Source organism: Condylura cristata, unplaced genomic scaffold (assembly GCF_000260355.1).
Source record: "Condylura cristata isolate star-nosed mole 26May11 unplaced genomic scaffold, ConCri1.0 scaffold00005, whole genome shotgun sequence".
In the NCBI taxonomy this organism is placed as follows: Eukaryota; Metazoa; Chordata; class Mammalia; order Eulipotyphla; family Talpidae; genus Condylura; species Condylura cristata.
In genome coordinates this window covers 10,903,284-10,929,583 of record NW_004567106.1, presented here as the reverse complement: position 1 = coordinate 10,929,583, position 26,300 = coordinate 10,903,284, and the positions used below count along the sequence as shown (strand labels likewise).

The following is a 26,300-nucleotide window of genomic DNA, read 5'->3' as shown; positions in this document are numbered from 1 at the left end:
AAGAGTGATGTAAAAATAAATTTAAAAACAAAAATATAAAAGAGGAGAAAAGGGAGAGGTGTGAGTAGAGGCACCTCCAGCAGGCTTCTGACTCAGATGCCCCCCCCTACTGGTGAGGCCTTCCTTGACATCCCTTTCTTCCACGGCACCCCCAGTACTAACTCCTCTCCCCACTTTATTCCCCAGACAGCTGGCACACTAGACATGCAGGCATGCTTTGTGTATGGCACTATAAGCAGGCACTCAATAAATACAGTAGAGTACCTGGATGAACACAGGGATCTACCTGAGGGAGCTTTAGGGTCAGGAATGGAGCTGAGGGAATGAGAAGCTGGAAATCCAGATGTCTGAAGGTGACACACAGAGGTGACGTGGAGAGAATAAAGTCAGGTCTTAGGGGTTCCAATCATAGCCCTCTCTTCCTTTCCTGCCTCCTCTGGCTGAGTTCCAGGGATCAAGTTACTGAACTCTTCTGAGCCACAAGGATTAGGACCCTGTTGGTGCAAAGGGTGTGTTCATCAAATCTTGGTTCTTTCCCACGATTCTATTTTCGCCAACCTGTTTGTCACTCCTTTCTTGCTCCATCCAGGCAGCTGCTCCCTGTGTCCTCTATGTAAAGTCCGGTGAGTACACAGCAACGGGCCCCAGGCACTGACCAGAGTCCTTGCGCACCTGTGGGGAGGGCGGCACCCCGGGGGGGGGGGCGGGGTGAAGCTGGCCAATCCTGGGGCTGCTGAGCAAGTCTGGGCTGCAGGCAGGTAGTGTGTCCAGGTCAGTGTGTGGGTCGTCTGAGGCCATGGCGAAGCTAGTGGTGCTCACCCTCCTGGGACTGGCGCTCGCAGCCTTCAGGGAACACCGGTCTTCTTACCAGTAAGTGGGGTTGTATTGAGGGCTGCAGCCCTGTCTTTCCCACCCCACCCCTCCAAACCGACCCTTACCCCCACCTTCCTTCCTCCTCCCTGAGTTCAGGAGTGTCCCACCTCCAAAGTGGGGTTTGGATTTCATAAATGTTTGTCCAACTTCCCCACACACTGGAAAACATATCCTTCTTCATGGCCTAAGAGCTAGGCCATGGCGACAGTACTCAGTGAGCAAGTTGTTGACAAACATATTAATTTTCCAAGATGATCTAACCCAGGAGTCTCAGCCAGAGTCACTTCTCAACCCCTCTTCCAAACAGAGAAGCAGACTGGTAGTCGCCTAGTCGCACAGCTTAAGAGGAAGGAGCCCTGGACTGGGCTACCTGGCCTTGGCATAAGCCTTCCCTGCCTGGACTCCCCTGGGGGCTGCACGGAGAGGCAGGGAGCTGCTTGGGAGCAGTACAGGGGAGCACATGAGCCCTGATCCAGCCCCAGTTGGGGTTTGTCCTGGCGCTGGCCTTTGAAATCCGGGTTTTTGCTCTGCCCCTTCCATTGTGGCATCTTGGACAAAGGATTTTGCATCTGTCCAGTTAGCTATCAGTGAACCTGAAGCAGTAATAGACATTAATGCAATTAACACTGTGCCTGGGATGTAGGACAGATTGAGTGGCTGTCAGTGTCCTGTCTCCCTTAAAATATGGTACTAACCATTCCAAGTTTTTAAAGAAAATATCAGTATTTTCATGATTACCTTTTATAGGAGTTCAAAGTCTAGTGATCATCCCAATCCCTAAGGTTTAGTCAATAATATCTTATCATTTACTTTGAAGTAAAACATTGCTAAAAATCAAGTTGAACATTTTGGATCTTTGAAATAGCTATAAAGGCCCTAGAGACTGAGAGCAGCTATTGTTCATATTTTTTTTAAAAAAAATAAATAGCTGGGGTTTGTTCTTGTAATTGTTCATTATATTTGAAATCACAACTTGCTAGAAAAAGTGAAAAGCAATTTATCTGGGATTTTAAATCACATCAAAATTAGTTTGTGGATGTTCATGAATTATGGTACTGTTTGCTAGTCCAGGAGATTATATATAGCATCTTTCGAATATAGTTTTTGCTACAATGTGCATGTGGGTTGTAGGATGAAAAGAAATGAGTCACAAGGTCTGAGCTCTGGTCTAAGCTTTCTCCTCTATTTCCCCAATTCCTTCTGTATCTGGGCATGATCCACCCACGCTCCAGTTGCCCCTCACTGAGATGTCGTGCAAAACACAACAGATAGACCAGGAAGAGGCAAGCACCTAGCCCTCTGGATTACCTTCCTTAACTTGCTGTAGGAATGAGACTGCAGGCATCTTGCATATGTTTTGTGTAAAAGTACAGCGTTATTATTCCTGCCCTAAAAGTTTCTTTCATGACTGTTAGCCTATTTTATTCAGCATTATTATTTCCCTAAGTCTATTCGTCTGAACTTGAACTGCAAGGCTTGCTTCCTAAGAAATGGGTTCCTTGGGTATTTCAAATTGAGACATGTCTAGTAGTGCCTTCTCCTAGAGATTGGCAGAGTACAACAAAAGCTTTGAAAAGTCCTTTCAGTTAAAAAAAAAAAAATCTCTTTAAGTCAACATTTCACAGACTCCTCTGTCCACATCCTCTGCTTCACTTTCTGGTACCACCTATGATATCTGTCTAACCTTCCGGGATTAGGACAGTTTAGGACAATTGTCCAGTTTCGGACAATCTATTGTATGCCACTGACTTGCATCAAGACTTAGATTTCAACTTTTAGAAGTTGGGTCCTGGCCTTGCTCAGGGGTGAAAGTTCACATATAGAAACACAGCACATGGTCAAATGGAAACAGTTGTGTATCCAAGTCTCATTCTGATTTTCTTGAGAATGACCTAAGCACACTCTATTCACAGCCGAATACAATGTCAGCCTCTGCAAGTCCTTGTCTTAGGGCTCCCTTGGTGGTGGCTTTTGTTCCTTTTTGGGGTTTGCCTGTGGTCTCCCTGTATGCATTGAGTGTGCAAGAGATGTTTGTCATAGGGACACTGCTGTGGGAAGACCTGGAGTCTGGTTTGCAAATCAGAGTTCACTGCTTTACTTTCAGCATCTAAGTGCAGCAAGTGAGGTGGGAGCCACAGCCCTCCAAATCTTAACTGTAATCAGATGATTGAGAAGGGAAAAGGAAAGCGGGCGTAGGATAAATCTCTGGATAAGAATGGAAAGGAGGGTAGGAAGACCACAGCAGAGCAGGAGCAATGCAGGCTGAGAGGATCCTTGTTGCAGAGAGGAGCTTGATGGAGGCTGAGGCGGCTGGAGCAGCCCACTGTGCAAAGGCTCTAAGTATTGCTACTCAGAGGCACCGGGAGCAGCCTGGGAGCATCGCCTGGGAGCTCCTTGCATCTCAGGACCCCAGACCACATCCCACACCATTAAGTCAGCCTGCATTTCTTAGCAAGCTTGCCATGGGATTTGCATGAGCCTATAAAGAACATTGAAATACTGCAACACCCACACTGGAAACTGATTAAGAGCTCCTAAGGGATCAGTAAATTACTTTCAGCCTCATTTTTGAGATAAGGGCCCCAAGTCCCAGACTGCTTCCTTTATTTAGAGGAGACCCTGCAAAACTAGTGTCAGGCCTCTGTATGCATTTCTGTTACCCCCATACCCACTCCCATTTCTCCTCCAAGAAACACAATGTAATGGGAAAAAAGCAGGGGTGAACTTCAGCATCCCTAGGTTGGAACTCCTTTCTACAGCTTTCAAGCCACACCATTAGGGCCTGATTCACCATCTATAAATTATAGGATGATAATACATATCACAGTAGGATCTGTCTGTCTGTCTATCCCGGTGCAGGAAAGATAGTCTTTAAATGTTAGATTTTGTCATTGCCATATGCTCTCTCAAAAGTCCACCTATGAATGTTCCACCTAATAAGTGATTCCAGAATATGCATTATGATATGTTGAAATCTCACTGAAGCCCTAGGTTAAGGATGGATAATTCTCAGATACCCCATCAATACACCATCTCCTCAATCTGAGGCGCCACTGTAGTAATTTTGTAAAACAATACAGGAGACATTTCTAGATTACCTCCCTTTTCTCTGTTTATGCTGGCAGTCACAGGAATGAGTAGGATGTAGTACTCCTCAAAGATTTCAGGGTTTACTATAAGCAAGAAGAGCAAAAGCTGACAATTGCAAAACAACTGGTAAAGAGACTTGACAGATGTACATGTCAAAGGTCCATGAAAAGAATGAAGGCATCATTAGCCCTGTCACAGAAGACCAGGAAGAGCTACAGAACATCATGAGTAGATGGTCTTCCCAGTGGGTTAGCAAGTAGTAAGCATTCAAGGCAGATAGAGAAACATGAGCAAATTTACAAACATAAACAAAAACATAGAGAAAGAACCTTTGACATCATGACACCTAATTTCAAATCCTAGCTCTGTTCTTTAAATAAGACACCACAAGCCAAGTACTTACTACTCCATGCCTCAGTTTCCTTACCTATGAAAGAAGTAAAATATTAATCCTTGTCCCAAAGTCGCTACAGAGATGAAGCAAGTCTGTGTGTTTGCCCTAGCAACACAGCAGCCCCCAACACTGAATACTGAATTAAGGAAGAGTGCAGTGCCAGCACAGAAATGGACAAAGTTAAAAATTGCACCAAAAAAAAAAAAAGCTTCAAAAGGGATTTCTTAATGCATAGTTAAAGATCATCAATTTCTTTTATAAAGAGCCAGCATGTATTTGCAAAGAACAATTCACAGCAGGGATTGTGCAATTCTGGCCAGAGACAGGAGCCTGGGACATATCTCAGACATTGAACTTTATCCCTTAATCCTGGAACACTGAAATTTAATAAAGCCCACAACAAGATATTTTCTTATAATTGAGAATAAGAAAATATGAGCAGGAATAAAGGAAAACAGCTAGAATTGTCTTCTGATGACTCCTCCAGCTGTAAAGTAGTGCTATCTATCAATATTTGTGCTGGCTAGAGAACAGCAATCATACCTGTGTTCTAATCCTAACTCAGCCACTCCATAGCTCTGTGACCTGGGAAAGGCATTTGATCCCAGTCATTTATAAAACAGAAAAATTACTGCAGGGAGGCATCTGAGGATTAACCGAGGGTACACACAGTACTTAAATAAACTTAAACAGCAGCACTTAGCAATTTACCCTGTCCTGATAGGATTTGTTTGGCCACAAATTTGAGCTTAAAGGAATTGACTATTCAAGGTTGCCTTACCTACCCTGGAACTCCCTATAACTGTAATTATTCTACCTGTTATATGTTAGATATCAGTTTCCATAAGAAAGAATCCCTCACTTTTCTCTGCCCTGTATGAACCCATCATGTTAATGAACCTTTGCAAGTCAGCCTGCACACATGCTTCCCTTGTGATTTTTGACTCTATTAAAAGCCCATCTGGCTACCTGTGGCATTTTTCACAGGTCCTGACCCACTCAGCAATTTCATATCCTTGGTTAGCTTCTGAACCACTCTTTGTATTGGCTGTGGTTATGACCTTAGCTACAATATCTTGTACCCGTCCTTTGAGTTCTTTGAGTCACTTGATGAATATTCACAGGGCTTTCTCTATACAAGTGCTTTTCAAAATGGTGGGCCACAAAATGAATTTAGTAAGTAGGCTGTGAATACCAATTTTAATAAATGGAATAAAATTGAATAGGAAAGTTAAGAATGTATTGCACACATCAGAATGGGTTTTTGTGTGTGTGTGTGTGTATGTGTGTACCTTGCTTCATGTGGTAATTGTGTGTGGGCCTGTGTGCTCCTGCCATATGAAATGCTTTTTCTCATTTGGGTCTCAGTTTGAAAAGCTTAAAAGTCACTCACTGCTCAATCACTTCCTCTTGTAATTCTTTCTTGTGAACTTTTGTGATGATAATGTCAGATGTCCTTTTTTTAAAATATATTTTAGTTTCTCGGGTCACGGGAAAGATCCCAGTTTTCTTTTGAAGTCTGCTTCAAAAGAAAGTCTGCTTCTTCATCAGGAGCCCACCATCTTGAGGTCGACCAAGCCTTCCTCATCTCTGTGTCTCAGTACCTAGAGTTCACCACTCCAGTCACGTGTCCAGATGAACTGTGGATACTGATGGAGGATATTACAAACCCTTTCCCCAGCATTTTAGGGCAGCCCTAATGGAAGGTGAAATTGAAAGCCAGGGGCCTGGTAAGAGGAGCAACCTACAATTTCCCTTTAAGAAATACATGAAAGATAAATCACCCCCCGGGTTCCTAACAATGTGTACCAAGTTGGTAAGAATTTTATCCAAGGTGTCCATTCACCTCTCATTCATCTTCCCTCTGTGAGACTAAATTATCACTAAGTTAAAAATTTTCAACCTCTCAACTTTAGCCAAATAATATTCTAGAGACTTCTGGGTAATTGTGGCTATTAGCTTTAAGTAGATTGTATCGTTGATTCTCAAAAAATATTTACCAACTAAATCTCTGGGCTGTGCTGATGTTGTGGTCCATTTCTTTCAAATGCCTCATCTATAGCTTTGCTCTGAGCATCAGTGGCTGGTGTTCCTTTTTCACATCTGTTCTTCACTCAAATGCTTCCCAGGATATTTATGCCCTCAGATTGTGTGTGTGTGTGTGTGTGTGTGTATGTGTGAAATGCCTTTTTACATTTCAGCCTTGCGTATGAGTTTTTGAAGTTCTAAGTCCTTTAAGCACACCTGCATTTTTCAAGTACCACCCCTGACAGCAGATGCCCAGCCAGGCTTTGGAGACACACTGGGCAGATGGGCAGCAGGCCCATCTGTCAATAGCCCTAAAACATCAATGGAATAAATTGGAACCATGTTGCTATTTAACCCAAATTTCCACATAGGACTCCTTACATAGCTGATGAAATAGTTCCCATCTCTGCCAAAGTGCACAGAGCCCTGGAGAGGACACTTCATATCTCCTTTGTATATTTACCCATGTCTGATAAATAAACACTGCAGTGCCCCAAGGCCCCCTGTGTCTTGCTCTGGCCTTGTCTGGTAGAACTGACTGAATACCAAGGACTTCTAACCTTGGGTTGAAACTCAGAACAAGGACACTTAAAGAGGATGGTATTGGCAGTGACTTTCACCATTTAATTATAATTTCTGAATAGTTTTATGTGTATTTTATGCTTTTTTTCTCTTCCAGAACACGATTTAATGCTTTCCGAGAAGTAAAACCTGTAGACCTTCCTAGGTGTAATTTAATTAAAGGAATAGGTAAGTATATGAGAGGAAGATGTGTCTCATTTGAACCTGTAGTATCATCTTGCTATTTATTTAGTTAATATGCTGATTTAATTGTGTTAAAAATAAAATAACTTTAATCCAAGACAGTATTAATTCAGCAGTTAATTGTAAATGTCAAGTTACTTGACTTCTGACTTCACCCAATATACATTTGACTCTAACAGAGCCAAATATCGATCATCAATTTTTTTCTATGGTTTGTTTGATTTTGCTTGTCAGGTTTACTAAAACAATAGTCAGAACATGTCTGGTTTTATGGTAAAAATAACCTAAGGAAACATCAGAAGAGGGACAGAAAGGTAGAAAAAACAGTGAGTAAAAGGTCAAAGTTTTAAAAGCCAATACACACCTTTACAATTACCCCAAAGTTTCTCCCCATGTATTTCTCTGTTAATATCAGATTAGAAAAAATTTCCCAAACGTTCTCAGTAGATTTCCCCTTAGAACTCATTAGTCACCTTTAGACAAGAGACTGGTGCCCTAGCTGCATAGGACACTGGGAAAGTAATTATTGGTCCTCCATTGTGGGAGGTAGCCCTGTCAACAAAGATGAAAGGGTGGGAGAATAATAGCAGCTTAGATACCACCAACAGGGCATCTAAGCACTGCCCAGCTCAAGTATCCATGTCGATTCAACCAACCAGCTTTGCTATTTGAGGACAACTTATTAGAGATCTGTACTTTTGTTACATTTTAAGGATTTTAAAAAATTATTTATCTCCAATGACAATCATTGGAATAAGATGACTTATTCAATCAGCATTAAGAAACTTGGCCAGATATTTTACAGTACAATCTTTTTTTTTCTAGGAAACAAATAAAACAGTGATGTTAAGTATCACTCCGTAGTTGAAAAAAAAAAAAAAATGAACATCTCCACTAACACAAAATCAACAAATTTAATGTGTCTAGATTGAATGAATTTTTTTTAAGTGTACATGGGCTTAAAGTGTAACTAATAGGGTGATATTTTAATGATGTCTATAATTAATGTGAAGTAAATGTATGTTCTTGATCATATAAAATGTTTCCCCATTTTAATGAAAGCATTTGGAATTTGTTTATATTTCCAATATGGCCTTCAATGAGCTTAGCTGATTTGGAAATAAAAACAATCAATATATATTAGTAGCTTCACTCTGTATCTTTAAAAAAACAAAACTATTTTCAAATTCTCTTACCCATTGTACATTTTGTGAATTTCCATAAACTTTATATAAGAGATTTCAAATAATAAAAAAATTCTAGGGACCCTCCCTGGTGCCACAGTGGGTTAAAGCACAGCACTGAGAAGCTAAGGCCACTTCAGCATGAGTTCGATTCCTGCCTGCCCTGGAGGAGATCCACATGGCGAGGCAGACCTCTCCTAACCCCCCTGCCCCACGCTGTTCTCCTCAGCAGTGTACTTCCTTGATCTGCCTGTTCTGCTCCCAGCTCTGTCTCTGGTGAATCCTCTCACCCTCCGCATCTCTGGCCTGTACCCCAGTTCTGTACAAATAAATAAATAAATCTTTTTAAAAAAATTCTAGATAAAAAATTTAAAACAAATATTTTAAGTACAAAATTTAATCACCCTATTATTTTAATGCTTTTTAATTTTCATATTATCACATTAGGCAATTTGAGTAAATGAATAAGTGAATTATTCTGAGCTACCGAAGAAGAGCTAAATGTGTAGCCCCATTTTTTAGGTCAGAGTGATAAAGAAATGAATCATTAGCTTCCTGCAATTGTCTGAACAATCTGTACTCTGTTCTTTTCTGGTAGAAAATGGCTCGGAAGACTTGGAGATACTTCCTAATGGTCTGGCTTTCATCAGTACTGTAAGTGTTGCTTTCTATTTTCATGTGCCGAATTGTTTTCTAGGACCAACATTTAAGTCTTTGGTTTAAGCCTTCTATGTATCAGTGCCCACCTACTAACAAAATGAGAAGTCATTTGGCTCAAAAAACAAATTGCATACACCTTGACACTCATTTTCTAATCTTATGTGTGCTATGCATATTTGTCTTCTCTGTGTACACTGAACTCTCACACCACCTTACCTCCCCAAACAATTGTAGCAATTTGTTTCTGAGTCTAGTGAGTTCACAATGGTTTCCCATTTGACTATCTTGTAAGTATTTACTGGTCTATTCAAACATTTGCTGAATGGAACAGAGTTTATGTTTATATATATCTCCTCACTTGACACTTACATTTTTACCTCTTTTTTCCCCACACTTTGCCAGATCAGCCCTCTCATTTAAAAATTATCAATAGATCTTCCCACAATTTCCAAACTTTGAAGAGAATCCACTGTATTTACTAAAACTCTCCTGCATTCAAGTAACTGTGATTAAGTAATAGAGCTCAAGACAGAAGTCAACAACCTATTCTAGGATGCCGGAGTAGATAAGATACAGCATACACATCATTCAGCATTGAAAACTTTCACTGCCTGCTGGAATCTACTTAATGAATTCAGATTTCTATTTTGAAGATGGACAATGTTGGCACCCTCTACACCAGTGTCTTGTAAATGTGTTTTTTTTTAAGCCACAGAACTTGTATTTCAAGGAGAATCTTTTGCTCTCCAAAAGTCGACCATTCCTATGAAAACTTTACTAAGCCCCAAATGAAAACAATTACCATTAATTTATATGCCAGTCCATTTAAATTTGGGGGTGTTCCCAGAATCAAAAAATGATCTACCAAATTATGTCAAATGATACATAAAACCTAAAATAACAGTAACCTGTTGTAAAAGCAGGGGTGACATGATAAATACACAGCTATACAAAATATGTGTGTACAGTGTAGTTGCACTTACCACAGTCAGGAAGCCAGTGAACACACTCTGAGGTAGGGAGTAGGTGATGATGGTGAATCTGGCTGAGCCATTGGAGGCTGGGGCGCAGGGAGGTCCAGGCGAGTGAGTTTGGGAAGGAGAGGGAGCCTGACTTGTCATCATTGTCCCAGCTCATCAGAGCAGGCAGGTCACTTATATCTATACCAACATTTATGTCTTCCTTCGTGTGGAAGGTCCAGGTTTCCTAGCCTGCGCTGGCCCATGAGGACCTCATGAAATAGGAATGAATGATTGACTGTATCGCTTCACAGATTTTTGTAGCTTTGTAGTTACTCAAAACATCCTGCCACTGGCCCTAAACCTACCTGCCCCTTCAAAATGAATGTTAAACTTTTTTGCAATCATTTCAGCCCTGTCAACCACAGTGGAAAATCTCACACAAGGGCCTCACGTTCAGTTCCTGGATAACTTGACTTTTGAGTGTTCACTGCGACATTCAGTTTGAATTCTGTCAGTAACATCCTTAGGAGAGCTCTCAGGATTTTCTGATACTTTATAGCATAATAAGGTCACGTCGCAAACCGGCACGCAAAACAAATGGAGAGCCATAAGTACAGACTCTTCTAGCGCAAGGGTGGGGCGGCTGATATTGAGATGTGGAGGGCGGTTTGGGGAAGAAGAAGCTTGGCTGGGGCCACTCACGCAGCGGTGGGGGTGCCAGATGCCTCTCTGGTGTCGCGGCAAAGCGCAGACTGATACTGTGTGTGCTTTTCGGCTTCTGTCGTAAAAGCAAAGTGGCGTAAAGTAAACTGTTGGAAAACAAGCGACACTTGTATCTCAAACAGCTGTGTTCAAGTGGAAGCCTAAGAAAGTTGTTCTCTGAGCTCATTAGATTTCCCCTAAACCTCTGTCCTCGAGTAACCTCAAGGAAGCTGCCATTTTAAAAACCATAGCCGCCGCCCCCCCCCGCCACCCTTTTTGCTCTTATGGAAACCTGCAATTGCCTTGTTGGTGATCTGGCGCATGAGTTTCACGCTGGGGTTTGGGACACAGCTGGCTTTGCTGCCGGGCCTGGAAGGGTCTGTGCTTGTGTCTTGTGGGGTGGTCTGAAGGAACATGTGTCTTCCAGCTGAGATACCCACGTGGCTTGAAGCAGACAGTGAGACCCGTGTCCTGCTCACACCCCTCGCATGTGAAGTATTTGCAATATGCTTTTTTTTTTCCTCCTCCATGTTTTATGAGGGATTACAATACCCCGGAATAAAGAGTTTTGATCCTAGTAAGCCTGGAAAAATACTTCTGATGGACCTGAATGAAGAAGATCCATCAGTGTTGGAGTTGAGTATCACTGGAAGTAAATTGGATTTATCTTCATTTAACCCTCATGGAATTAGCACTTTCACCGATGAAGGTAGCGATGTTTAATTTTTATTAAGAATCAAAGCAATTTTAAAAAAGAAAATACTGTTAAATGAATATTTTTTTCACACTACTAAAGTTTAATAATGAATAATGTTCTTATTCTGAGTTTTTAACTTACCCACATGTTAATTAAATACAATGGTAAAACTAGCTAAATGCTTGAGAATGCTAAAATATTTAAGATTTGTAACTCACCTAATTTTTAAAAATACCAAATTTACATTATCCCTATAATTATTATAGTGATAGCATCCAGACCTAATCATTTTGGGTTTTCCATTTTATACTGTACAGATTCAGGAATTAATAGGAATAGATTTTTCTAACCTAAGGCATTTGCAACCTATAGATCTACTGACAAAAAGTCACCATGGCCAACTTTATCTCTCTTTCTTTTTTTAATATTTGTAAGAAAATTTATGATGAAATGTTCAAAAACATACAAAGCCGGAGAACAGTGTTAAAAAGATTTGCATGTCAAGGTTCTCTCAATCCCATCAACTTCAGTGTCTCCACCAGTGTTTACTGGTCCCTCTGCTTAGTCTTCGAATTGCTTCTCTGCATTTTAATACTCATGAACATGTTACCTCCATTCATATGTTGTCATCCCATTTCTTCCTTTCTACATTAATTCTCAGCCCCAGTTACACAGAGAAGCACCTGAAGAGTTTCTGAAAACCTGACTCCCAGTATCAGCCACAAATACTCTGCTTTGGTTCATATGAAGGAGGCCTATACTTGTTCAAAGTTGGCTCTTTCTTCTCTTTCCTAAGGGTCTCCTCCAAGAAGGTGTCTTAGATGTGTGGCAAGCTTTTGGATCTCAGTGGCCCTGCTCTGGGCTACTCCTGTTTGGGTACTTACTCAAAAGGGGATGGGTAGCTTTGGGTGTTTTATGGGAAACTATATCCTCTGTCTCTATGTACATTGACTTTATTAAAGATTTTCAGATGATAAAAATGTAAAGTCAAGGCTAAGATATTTCTGTATCTGTGAGCTTCATCTCATCAGATCATCTCTTCATCAGTCCTTCCAGACATTTCCTATTTGGGATAATTAAAAGTGCTACCATAAGACTCATTAATGATGTCCTTGTTAACAAACCTTCTCTCACCGTTCCCCTCCCCCCTTCCTTTCTCTAGTTTATGCTAACCTGTTGATCATGTTCACTCTTCCCAGTACATGTCTCCTCCTTGATTTTCTAATATACCAATCCATTCTAAATCTCACTTTGCTGCAGTGTCTCCCCTGCTCAATATTTTGTCACTCATTTCATAGTCTCTGAGCATTTCCTAAAGGACAGGTATTTTAATTCCTCTTTTATTTTCTCTATTTCTGACAATTAATCATGTCACAATCATGATTGTGCCTGCTTGGTAGGATAATAGCCCCACCTGTAGGGTGTTCTTTTTTTTTTTTAAATCACCCTCCAGTTCCATTCCTTCTAGCTTAGGATACTACATAATTGCATTTTATTTCTCTTGCATTATCTTATTAGACACTTTTGATTTTAAAATCAAAAGTCAAAGAGTGACCTTCCATTTTTTCTTCCTTTCTTCTTCACCTCTACTCTACATGATTTATCTTCTTTGAAATATATCGTCTCTTCAATGAGCTTTCTATTTACTGACACATTTTATTTTGAAAATATTTTTAGTTGCAAAGAAATACAGTATAGGGTATAGGTATACTTTTCAAAATAAAAATGGGATAATCTTACACAAACCCATCTATAAATTGCTTTTGCACTAAACATTGCATCGTGGACTCCACCTATGAGAGCAGGTAGAGCTACAGCTGTTCAGGATTCAGTTGTGTGGGAGTACCATAAAATAACTCATCTGTTGATGGATATTTGGTCTGTTCCCACCTTTATTCTCTTTGCAAACTGTGCCAAAAGAAACTTTCTTCAAAATATATACCATCAGTAAATACTTTCTTAGGATAAATTCTTAGAGATAGAATCTGCTGCACAAAACATGAATCCAGGGCTTAATCCTCACTTATTCCAGCTTGGACATCTGTTTTTTTTTTAATATATATATATATACTTCCTGTCAAATATTTTTCTGTCCTTTCCAGTCTTTTCTTGTTAATGCCACCTCCAGGTCCAGACCCTTCTCTCTGAGCTTGGGTAACTGTTTTAGCCCCAGGTCATGCTACACTTTGGCTCAAAGCCTCCATGAGTAAGCCCTGACAAGATGACTTTGGTGCCCTTTCTCTATGGCTTCAGCTTTTCCACTTTTTCTTTTGCTCAGCAGGCTCTAAACACAACCTCATTATTAAGTGAATGGCTGGGGAAGCTACTGCCTCAGGCCCAATGCATACACTCTTCCCTTTCTCTAGACTTCATTTCCCCTGGATACTCACACGGTCTGTGGTTTATTTCATTTAGGTCTCCGTTTTAATGTCACCTAATCAGAGATGACAATTGTGACTTTCACGAAGAAGACATTCTTTTAATCTCCACTCCTTTATCCGGTTTTATTTTCTCTTCATAGCGTTTACCACTCATTAAAGTAAACTCTTGGATGAATGGGCTAATAAAGAGCTTCCTGGCTGGCTTCTCCTTCCAAATCTCTTCAGTTTAACCTACTAACTAAACTTGCACGTTCTTTTAATGATCAGTATAGTCATGTGAACGGTTCTTAGAGACTTACTGCTTCTTAAGGCAAAGATTGTCATCTCATTTCACTTGCCATCTTCCATCACACCAGTTAGGTGGGTCTCTTTCATGTCCCAAAGTCAAACAGACTCATGGAACTTACTTCCCTTTAATACTTTCTCTTAGTTGTTCTTTTTGAGAAATTTATTATCTTACACTGTGTAAATTGTCGTTCAGCACACCTCATATTGGTATTTCCCACGTCTTTTATCTTAACTCTGCTTCTTGCTGAGACCATTTGCAATGGAAAGCTTAACAAGCTCTTTGGAGTTTTAGTGTCAAGCGCTGCTCATTCTTAAGTTGAGGAGCTTTTTTTCCCATGTGGTGGAGTTTTAATTTTTTTCTTAGAGACTGTCACTGGTTCTTCCTTTAGCTGTTTTTGTTTTTTTGTTTTTTGTTTTTTTTGTTTGTTTGTTTTTTGTGGAGCAATCACAAATATCACAAATGCCTCTCTCTACAAAGAGATGAAATATTCTATCTGCCTGACACCCTAAGTACTACTTGAAGGTGGGTTGAAATTGCTTTTTGGAGACAGGGCTGACAGCTGAGAACTCAGTTAACATTTCGATTTTTGTTTTTAATCTCTTCTCAGATAATACCGTGTATCTGCTGGTGGTAAACCATCCAGATTACAAGTCCACAATTGAGTTGTTTAAATTTCAAGAAGAAGAAAAATCACTTTTGCATCTGAAAACCATCAGACACAGACTTCTGCCTAAGTACTGAGATACAGCTTATTTCTCTTTCCTTTAACAGCAGTGCATGGTTAATCCACATTGTTCTCTTTGGAAAGGGGAGGTGGGATGCCAGCTCTGTTCTAAAAATCATGTTTCTCCCAATGTTCTTCTGCAGAAGCTTTTGAATACTCAGACCACTCAGAGAAGACCCATCCTTCCCCTTCCCCTTTCTGATCACTGGATGTTGTTTTATGGCTCCTGGGGTCAGAATCTCCCTTCAAGCTTTTACCATGAAAAAATTGTTTTCCCCGAACAGACTTAATATTTCAAACCCAAACCAGTTTCATGGGTGACCCACATGTTGTGCTTACTTATTTCTATATATTGAAAATTTGAGTTTTAATTGCCTCTATGAGTTAGAAATACTGAGAAGAGAGCCAGAATCTGGTGCCCCTGAGACACCTTTGCACTGTCTCTACTCTGTTTGACCACATACGATTTCTGAGACAACACATCTGTAGGAATTCTTAGTTTGGTCTTAAGCTCATTGACATTATAATGTGTGGAGAAAGAAAACACCCAGGCACCATCAACCAGACACAAAGGCAACTCCCTCTCCTCTCTTAAGAGGGTTTAGTGTCTAAGACTAGTCATGGATTTAGGACAATATTTTGACATTTTCTTCTCAAATATTTTAAACTACTAATTATTATGAGTATCATTTGAATAATTTATGGAAAACATTTGATGACCTGAGTATTTGTAAATCTAGATTTCTTTTAAACCAAACATGCAGGAACCTAACAAAACACTTGGCTGATAGTGTCTGCTCAGTGTTAGCAGTGTACTTCCTGTCCTTTCTTGCCTGATGGCTGTGAAGGAGACGGAACAGATTGGACAGAAATTGAGTTAATGGAGGAAGGAATGATGTATCCCAGGTCTTCAGCATCCCTAGAATGAGTGAAAGTTCAGAGAACAGGTTCTGCTGGGAAAATTTATTCAGCAAACATATTTGGAAAAAGAATGAGGCCAATTAATGACACCACATACATAATACTTAGAATGGACAAGCTGAATAACATTAACAAGGACAATAATAGTAGCAGTGATAACAGCTTCATTAACTTTAATGTTAAGTTAGTTACCGCAATAACCAATTTAAACAGATGATTAACCTTCTTAACTAGGTTTAGATAAAAAAAAAAAAAGAACAAACCTGGAATATTCAATGGTATTTTACACCACTAGTAAGTGGTATAATTGGCATTTTAATCCTGGTAACGAGTCCAGAGCTGATTTTCTGAACCACTGTTAAATAGTGAAATATTCTATTTGTTTCTCCATTCTATCTTATAAATCTCACATTTATCCAGTTTCCTAGAGCAATAGTATATTTCTCTGGATCCTTTGCAAAAATATTCATTTTTGGCAAAATAGAATCAAACTGCACATAATCATGGTGTCACAATTAACTAAAATTCCTTCAACTTAAAAATTAACCATGTATAACTTCTGCTTTGTGTTCAGTCATTGTGTGTAAAGTTTTTTTTTTAATAACATTTACTATCCCAGTCACTAAATCTATTATAATTTAAACATGTTGTCATTCAGAATGTTATAATGGCCATTTTGGTCATTTAGTATATGCCAGACATTTTGCCAAACTCTTTACATTCATTCTTTATTATATTCTCACCCTATCTATCCACGGTCCAGAGAGGAAACTGAGGTTCAGAGTTTACTGACTTGCTATGGCCCCACAGACGATAGCAAGCAACACCAGGGCTCAGAGTGACACCCTCAGATTTCAAATCTATCACTCTAACCCATTCAGTTCTGCTCATTTTTGAGAAAAAGAAATGATCACAAAACATACTCATTTTAGAGACTGACTTTCTAAAAAGAGAGTAAAGTCAGTTTTCTGATTTATGCCTACAGCCTGAACAGATTAATCCTAAACCCCGAGACCGTTTTCCCCCTATGAAGGAATAGTTGTTCCTGTTGACTGAGGTTCTAATGAGGGCCAGGCTTCCAGTAAATGCACACCAGGCATTGTCGTGCTTTGTAATTCCCATTGCAACTCTACAAATTAGGATTCTAACCCTTAGTCATTTACTAATGAGCTGTATGACTTTGGGAAAATCATTTAACCTCTCGTTACAGATGAGAAAACTGAGGCTCCCTATGCTTATCAGGCTTCCCCAGGAGCCCAGAGTTGCGAGCTGATGCACTAACCATTGCAATAGAGCGAGATAATTCTCTTCCAGATAATGGCCCCAGGGAACTTCTGTCACCTCAATCAGCAAAGAATGACTCACTTATGTGTTCGCTGTTGTACCTATTAAAGCAGAAAAATAGACTCATATATCTTAGATTTTCAGTAACAGAGAATCAAAATCAGAAAACAAAAAGCCATAGCATCTTATTACTGAGCTTTCTCGGTCATGGACATTTTACTTAGTTTAGAATCATGAAACTTCAAGACCCGTTAAAGTCAAAAAATAGGCCAGTCCACCTCCTCTTCCTTTTACAGACAAGGAAACTGAAGCTCTGACATGTGAAATGATCGATTTTTCCTTAAATCATAGCTCATAGCAGCAAAGTTTCAATTAAAATGCAAGTTTCAAGGTTGCCATCATGATTCCAGGCCTGATTTAGCATTGACTGAATAATCAGTATTGAATACAAATGTGTAGACCTGTTGTGCACAATCCATTCACCTGTGTATACATCATATGTGTGTGTTTGTTGCAGTGTGAATGACATTGTCGCCGTAGGACCTGAGCAGTTTTATGCCACAAACGATCACTATTTTGTTAACCAATACTTGAGATCCTGGGAGTTACATTTGGGTTTAGCATGGTCATATGTTGTCTACTACAGTCCAAATGAAGTTCAAGTGGTGGCAGAAGGATTTGATTTTGCAAATGGAATCAATATTTCACCTGATGGCAAGTATGTGAACTCTTTAAAATATCTTCCATTTTCCCCAGATCCTCACTAGATATCTTTAGAGTATATCCCTTTTCTAAATAATGTGATTTACTTTAACTTGATATCCTAGGAAGAGGAAAAGAGGAAACATGTAAAATATCTGAATTGTTTAAGGGGTAAAATCTATCGAATGGAAATGTTCATACTTTTTAAAAATTTGGGGGGGAGGTAAAAACTATTTCAAATGGGGCAACTATGATAAACACTTAGTATTACTAAATATCCTTGAAGGCTAGATCTTTGAGTGTATAATCAGATTAATGGTAGGCGGATATTTACATATCGCTAGTGCTAGTTTGTGACAAAAGAGCTTGCACAAAAATGTAAATAAAGGCACTGCTTTCTTCATCAAAAAGTATTACTATGGGCAGGAGGGAAGTCAGCTTAACAAAGCAATATGCTTAGTGATGTAGCTGATTGACATTATTTAGTAGTGCCACCAAACTAACAATTCACATACCAGCATTGGCCCAGAGTGTTGGGTCAGGTATTTTTAATATCTATATCTATATTCTAGCTATCCATCCCTCTGTATATTTCCTTTTGTATCACCAAGGATTTCAGAAGGTGTTAACACATTTTGAAAGAGCAAGATGTATAGCTTACAGTGTCTCCTAGCATCTCCCAGACTTCAAAAGTATAGACAGTCAGGCAGTCATCTATCTTTTTGTCCTTTCTTTCTGGACCCACTGTGCTTAGATTGACCACAGATCTTTGGGGCAGGACATTGAACACAAAATTCCATATCCTCAGGATCTGGTCCAGTCTCAAAACCAGACTGAGTATCTTGCTTTCCTACCCTTTCTCTGGATTAAACCAATGAACTTGTCAAAGGGCTCTTGTAAGCCTACCCAGAGAAGTTCCCACCCTCTGCAGTACAGACTCTGAGACCTGCCACTGGGCTGACAAACGAGATCATGCTGTTATGTTTTGCTCCCAGATAGTAAAGATATGGTGTGAAAGCTCAGTTCTGCCTACTGACCAGGGTTAATTCAGTTCCTGCCTTTAGAAACGACTTTCCAGTGATGGGAATTTCTTTGTGCACTGCAAACTCACCGAGTTTTAGAATTTGGTGTGCTTTGAGATAGGTTCCATTTTCCAGTCTCTAAACATAGTTCTTCTCCAGAAAGAGTTATTCCAGCTTCCCCCAGAACCTTTTGAATTGCATTATTTCAAGTGTTTTGATGTAGCTCTTTCTTCTTTGAAGGCATGTCTATATAGCTGAATTGCTGGCTCATAAGATTCATGTGTATGAAAAGCACGCTAATTGGACTTTAACTCCATTGAAGGTAAGATGTATTAACACTATAAGTTTGCAGAGTGATAATTAGATTCTAATTGATTTGTGAAATTAAAAGTGAGGAAAAAAGGATTGTCTAATTGGAGTGGGTGAGAACCAATTTTTCACTCTTTTATTAAGAGTCATCAGCATCCTGTGTGTTTGTTGTTCACTTTTACATCGCTGCAGAGTGGAAAGCACAAAGCACACGTTTACCTATGAAACTTCAATTCCTTTTCTGCTTTGAATGCTGGGCATTGTATTCCCAAATCTCCTTCCTCCTTCTCACCATCCTTCTTTCCCTCCCCTTTTCCATTCTTACCCCTGCCTCATAAGACCATCTCAGTTTTTGCCTTTCTTAATCCCATTCTTCCTTCATTACCGCCATATTGATGGGACAGTCAAGAAAAAGCCTCAACTTGCATTTGCCACAGCAGTGCTCCTCACAATATGTATAAAACCCTGGACTGACAAATGCCATGCTGACAACCATGTGCACCATTGTCCTGCCTTATGGCCAACCTTTGCTCCCCTGCTCAGCCTCTGCCAGCCTGTTCCTGGAGCTCACTGGGCATGGCCCAGCCTCAACGGGGCACTTGTTTCTTTGGTTCCTCTTCCAAGTCTTCATTATTCTTTCTTTCATATCCTTCTAGATTTTACTAAATGGCACCTCAGCTGGGCCCTCCCTAGCCACTAATCTCCTTCATCCTTCCCACCATCCTTCTTTCCCTCCCTTTTCCCCTTTCAACATGGCTCCCTCCTCTGAAACACCTATTTCCTCTCTTCTTTAGGGTATTATTTTCCTTTCAGTTTTCATTACTAACATACTATATATATATTTTATCCTCTCTATCCTCTTTCTGTCCCACTAGGGGACCCACAAGGACTTTTTTTTTCTATTTGTTCTTGGAAGAGAGCCAAACAGCTGGAAGACCTTCAACAAATACTTGTTAAATTAATCTGGTGGGGCTGGGCATGTGTCAGGGGTTTGACTTCTACTCCAACAAATTCTGATGTAGTCTGAAGGTTTGGGTCAAAGAGCTAATAAGAGAAAGTGAGTAAGTAGAACTGTGAAAGTCACTCCCTGCTTTGAAAACCATAAGACAATATTCTCCTGTCATAACCACCCACACCACGAAGCTGTCCCCAGCTCTGTGTGACTGCCTGTATGTATATCAAAGACACTGTCATGGGGACTTCACTCTGAGAAAATTACTTGAAGCAACATCAAATGTAACACCATGTTTGACATTAAAGATCCTTGGTAGGGTTAGTTTGGTATTAGCAGAAGTAAAATGGAATTTTACACACTTAGAGTGGCCGGGGGACTAAAGCAAACTGTAGGTATAGCAATAGGTACTTCTGTAAATTGAAAGTTAAAGACTTTTGTGAATATGGAACCCTAACTGATATAGTCAACACAAAATGATCAAGGTATTACTCTTGCCAAGTCACCATGGAAAGCAAAATTTATCTCAGGTTTGGGTCCCACTTTAAGAAACAGAACATACTCATCTAACAGCAATTCTACCCCCTGGAGTCAAGGATATTCTTTCAACTCTACTGCTATCCTTTCTTTGAAGGATTATATTAAGGCCAATTAATATCTAGAGTGCCAAGAAATTTGATAAAATAGCAGAGATTGATCTTAGAGTTTGATATGAAATGTGGATGGATTATATTCTGTCAAACTGTGGCATACCCATGCAGTGGAATATTATTCAGCCTTTAAAAAGGACTGAAGTATTTAGTCTACATTGTGGAAGAATCTTGAAGTCATTACATTAAGCAAAGTAAGACAGACACAGGAGGACAAACACTTAAATGAGGTACCTAGAATAGACAAGGTCATAGAGACAAAAAGTAAAATATAAGTTACCAGGGGCTGGGGGAAAAATAGTGGGAATTACTGGGAACTGAGTATCTTTTAGCGTTGACAAAGGTTCTGGCAATGGATAAAGGTTATGGTTGCACAATATTGTGATTGTACTTAGTACCACCAAATTGTAGAATTAGGAATGGTTAACAATGACTAAATTTATGTTTTACATATTTCACCACAACATTTCTCTCTCCCCTCCAAAATACAAACAATTCCAAGATAGTCAATGAATGAGTCCCAACTCAAAGTCAATTTTCTGAGAATTGGGATACTTGTTAACAGAAGATACTCTTCCCCCGAAGAGAACACTGCTTTGGCTAAGCAATGCAATATTTAGAAGCCTGTAACATGGCACACACATGCACTGTAGTGAGTAGGTAGGGGCAGACCTTTCATTACTGGTCCAGACAAGGCTCCCTGCAGTACTGTCAGCAACTTGTTGGCAGGAATCAGTTCTTATCTGCTTGCACAGAGTACATGGTAGGATCTCAGTAATTGCATGTGGAATGAATGGGGCTCTGGGCATTTGTGTCTTCTCCCACTCTCACCCCTGCAAGAGTCTCATCCCTGCAGGCTTTCATCTGCTGTGGACTCAGCAATAGACTATATTACCTCTTCCAAAGATAATAACACAGCCCCAGAGACAAACATTTTCCTAAAGAAATTCAGGTGTCAGAGTGGATGTCTGACATTTTGAGTGATGGGGGTGGAAGGGTGGATGGCCTGGGGCTCTTCTGAGGAGAGCACATTTTTGGCCAATCTCACCTATGTCCAGGATAAGAATGAGTGCTGGCTTGGTATGAGTTTGAGAAGGAAGCCCAGTGACCATGCTTGAGCCTCTAGTCCCTTCATGGACCTGTGGGACAAGCTCTCATTTTAAGTAAGAAGCACATGGCAGTGGTGACTGCTTGAAGCTGCCTGCACACCTTCTGGCCTCTGCCATGGGTCACTAACAGTTATTACAGGGTCTCTGGGTGTTGTTGTATGCTGGCCTCTGAGGTACATGGTAGACATTGTTCCTCCAACTGAGTTAGAGGTAAACAAATAGACAAGATTTCTTCCCAGTAGAAGGCAGCCAAAATGATGAATGGTGGAATTAAGAATTGTTGGTATTATTTATGATCCTGGTGCAAAGCCTTGGCAGCAATCTGTGCAGTCATCTCATGCTTGCAACTTATATTTAGAAAATAAACAGCAGAAGAACAGGGAGTTAAATAACATCAGGAAAGTAAAGCACAAACTTTCCCTCAACTCCAAGATGAAAATTAGACCCCATGTGATCATTTCTTCTCTGGCTGCACAGTCTGTGATTAGCCATGATAGGAGATTCAGCACTTCAGCCATTTTGTCATCGGAAGCGAACCCATATTCTCCAGTTGGTGTCAGAATGCATGTGAAATTTCGTCGTCACATGCCATTGAGAAGAAACTGTATTGCTTTACTAAAGCTTTTTTTTTTTCCTTTCAATTTTTTGGGTTCACACTGAGGTGGTAGGACAAAGGATTTCATCTAACTTTAAGTCTTTCTTGGATTTCCCTGTCTCCCGGAAACTGATAAAGTACTAGTTTACATGGAAGCTAGAGGAATCCCTTGAGAGTTACTGGCCTGGAGCAGGAAGGCCCAGTCCTTGCTCCCAACAGTGTGACCATCAGGGACAAGATGGTAGTTTCCCTTGACTTGTTGCTCCATCACCTCTCAAAGTTTTCAACTCTCTTCGCTTCCTCCCTGTTTTTCATCTGGAAGACCCTGGATTTTGACACACTTGTGGATAATATATCCGTGGATCCTGTGACAGGGGACCTTTGGGTTGGATGTCATCCCAATGGCATAAAAATCTTCTTCTACGACGCAGAGAAGCCTCCTGCATCAGAGGTTAGTTTGAAAATGAATCAGATCAGTGATCTTATCCCCAGCTGTTTTTTTTTTTATTTATGGAAACATAAATCTCAATTATGTGTGCAAATAAAAGGGGGAGAGGCATGGATAGATGACCCAAATGATCAGCTATAAAAAAGAATTTGACTTTGGGAGTTATTTTAGGCAGAGTCTAGGAAACAGATGGGTCATTTACATTGAGTAATTTGAGGGGACTTAATAAAGGCACTATATGGAAAGGTCAGAGAGGGGGAAAAATCAACAGGAGGTAAGACATTAACCTAGAGCTGGTAGGAGAGCCAGGTATCCAAGCCAGGACAAGCAAGAGATGTATGAGTGTGTAGAGGGTCTTCTGAGAGGAACCAGGCCGCTGTTTGGGGTGGCCGGGGGAGATGGCCCACTGGTAGGAACTCCACAGAGAGGTGTGCAGAGAATAAATACCCACATCCCTCTCAGAAGAGGGCTCCTTGTATGGTTCCCCCACCCTACTGCTGCTCTTGGTGGACCCTAACTAGGGACTTTCATCATATAGAGCAGAGCAGCTGGTGGGCCTGAGGGCTGGGTCAGGACAGCCCACATTGGCCTTAGGTTCTGACCTTTATTTCAAGTGAGTTTCCACAACTTGGAAATTCATGATAGTTTAAAAAATATAGTGAACCGCTTTGCTGTGGTGTCATCAGATTACCTGCCTTCCCTCATCCAGGGTGTACAAGTTAACAGCGAGGCCCGGCCCTGATGGACAAGTAGCCATCCTCTCTACCCCTTCTCTGCTACATGGGAAAATAAATCACACCCTGGAATTATCTGGGCTTGAAGACCTTTTTTTGCTATCTGAGTGATAGAAGCCAAGACCCTATTTGTGTCCACAGTCTTTATTCATGGGAGTGTGTGAGCAGTGCAGTGAGGAATTTGAAACTCAGTTTTTCAGGAACATTTGAATGATTAACAAGACTTACCAGGATTTTGTGTTTGGATTTTTCAGTATGTGCCTATTATGCTTGTTTTTTCAGTATGTGCCTATTATGCTTGTTTTTTCCTTCAAAATGTTACTAGTTTTGATCTATTTGTTGATTGCTGTGTATTTTTAAAGCTAGTTTTTTTAAGTCTGTCTTACCCTTTTGCCCCCCAACAGGAAAAAAGTAATAATAATTTTTTCTCGGGTAAAAAAAAATCCTGAATGTATACTTCCAATTATATTACGGTCTTCATACCTTTTATCTTCAGGTTATGGGACAGTTGTGATTTGTTTAGTGGCAATCCTTTGTGCCTTTTGCCAGTTCTTGGCTATTAGAATTGCTGTGGAGGATGTTTAGAAGAATTGAAGCAATGTATGCGGTCGCATGCTCCCTGTTCAGAACCGAGCAGAATGTTAGATTCTAATTTGTTCTTGCTTGTTAGATCATTTGGTGAACTTGGGTCATTTGTTATTGCATGAACTTGATTCTCTATTCTGGAAATAATACTTCCTTTCTAATGATGGCTCTGGTTAGGAGTGACAAAAAGTAATAACAATCCATTATATATAATGCACTGTCCCATAGGAGAGTTATTTAGTTTTATTAAAAAGGGGCTTCCTTAAGCCAAGGTGCACCATCAACTATTTCCTAGTAAGTGCTACATGTTAATGCAATCATACAAGTAATTTTCTAAAATGCCTGTCTTCGGTGCCAGCTGTTTCAAAGAGGTCCTTTTACATGGAGATCCATTTAAAATGGTCTTTCTGGTCTGCCATATCTGGGGGTTTCTTCAAGTTATTGTGTTTATCCTAAAGGTATAATAATAATAGAAAGCTGGAGTTGAAAGGAAATTTAGTTAATGTAGCCCTAGTCATCTTATTCTACAGATAAACAAATGGTAAGTAGATGATTCGAAACATGACCTGAACTCCTGCCTTGGAAGTAGTCTAATGTACAGTAGGAAGAAGACTCATAGTCAATTACCATTTTATTGGCCAAAATGGTCAAGTATTGACTATTACATATAGTCAGCTGAACATATTACTTTGATTTTGCCAATGATAAAGTCATATTTCTGCTTGACTAAATGAAAGAAAGGGAACTGACAGACAATTCAGAATTGAGCCCTTAAGTTCAGAGGACTGGATAAAGTGGGTCCAAGATATGCAGACATATTCTTTAATGTTTTTTTTTTTAATTGCCAGCAACTGAAAATAAAGAATGCAAATTGTTATCTAATTTGAAAATAGAACAAAACTTATCTGGCAGGCAATAAGTTATTGTTATGAGGTAACAGCTTCCTTCCTTAACACGGTCCCCTATGCTCCCCAATGTCTTACACCCATGTTGTGCTACTCATTTATATTTCTTGTCAAATCTGTATATGTGTATGCCTCTTCCTCTCTTTGAAACCACTTAATCAAAATCTGTCATTTTGCTAAGGAACCTCAGATCTCTTAATGGAAAGTAATTTGGAAACAAAATATGATTTACATAAGGTTTCTTCTTATGGAGAAATGACTCCATATATATAGTTATGTTTTAATTTTTTAAAATATGTTTTTTGATAGGTGCTCCAAATCCAGAACATTTTAACAGATGAACCCAAAGTCACACTGGTATATGCAGAAAATGGCACAGTGTTACAAGGAAGTACCGTGGCCTCTGTGTACAAAGGGAAACTGCTGATTGGCACCGTGTTCCACAAAGCTCTTTACTGCAAGCTCTGACAGGCTGATTTGCACCCAAGTCATGAAACTATGAACCCATCATTTCAACTACTTACCACATGGAAGAGGCTATGGTGATCTCTAAACATGACGATTGACCCTAAATTGGACATCCAAGGGATGGAACCACTGTCTAACTGGGAATAGATATGATGTGTAAGGCTTTTTGAGAGGGGAATATCAAACTCATCTTGGGAATACCTGAAAACTTAGTTACCAATAAAAATTCCCTTCAATGAAAGGGCTTAAAATTGTGTCAGCTGTCAGGTCTTAAATAATATTTTAACTCTATGTGACCCCCAAAGTACTTTTCCTAATGTATGTGTTTCCTGAGAGCTCATCCTTATTGTTGCCTTGCTGAGTCTTGTTCAGAAAAGAGAGCAGGATGGATTCAAGTCCTCAGAATCCCAGGACTCAAGGACTTTAGTTCACATGCTAGAAAGTTTGATGCATTCTACCCAGCGACCTCTGGGCACACCTCTAGGGGAGCCATCAGACTGTGCACAGTCACCATTTTTCTCTTCTCTGTATGACTTGCTCAGTAAAGACAAAACTAAATTACTTTAACTTTTCTTTTACTCTTGCTTATTCAGTTCTTCTCTAGTGATGGCATGTAGGAAAATCTTAAAATTGTTGAGAGTGTGGTCATACCTGAAAATTAGGTTTTTTTATTTCCATACAAATTGTACATTTTCATTTCTTTGACCTGGAGTTCACTGAGTAGTGCCCCCTGAGAGTCTTGTTGAGGGGATGGTGGCTGCTTTTTTTCTTTCCAACTTGTAGGGGAGGCTAAGGAGAAAACAACAGATTGGTAAACTGGCAAAGAAAAGACCAATGACCTTGGCTATCTTATGAGGGATGACAGGA

General features: G+C 40.0%; 1 protein-coding gene across 1 annotated transcript; it reads left to right on the top strand.

Moving 5' to 3' along the window:
* The first annotated feature begins 792 nt into the window (after positions 1–792).
* PON1 (paraoxonase 1) lies at positions 793–25,667 on the top strand. The gene is made up of 9 exons (XM_004676699.1): positions 793–870; positions 7,065–7,135; positions 8,933–8,988; positions 11,199–11,367; positions 14,633–14,759; positions 17,472–17,672; positions 18,919–19,000; positions 22,616–22,744; positions 25,275–25,667. Exons 1-9 carry the CDS (start codon positions 797–799, stop codon positions 25,431–25,433), a joined length of 1,068 nt encoding a protein of 355 aa, XP_004676756.1. The 5' UTR covers positions 793–796; the 3' UTR covers positions 25,434–25,667.
* Positions 25,668–26,300: the final 633 nt, after the last annotated feature.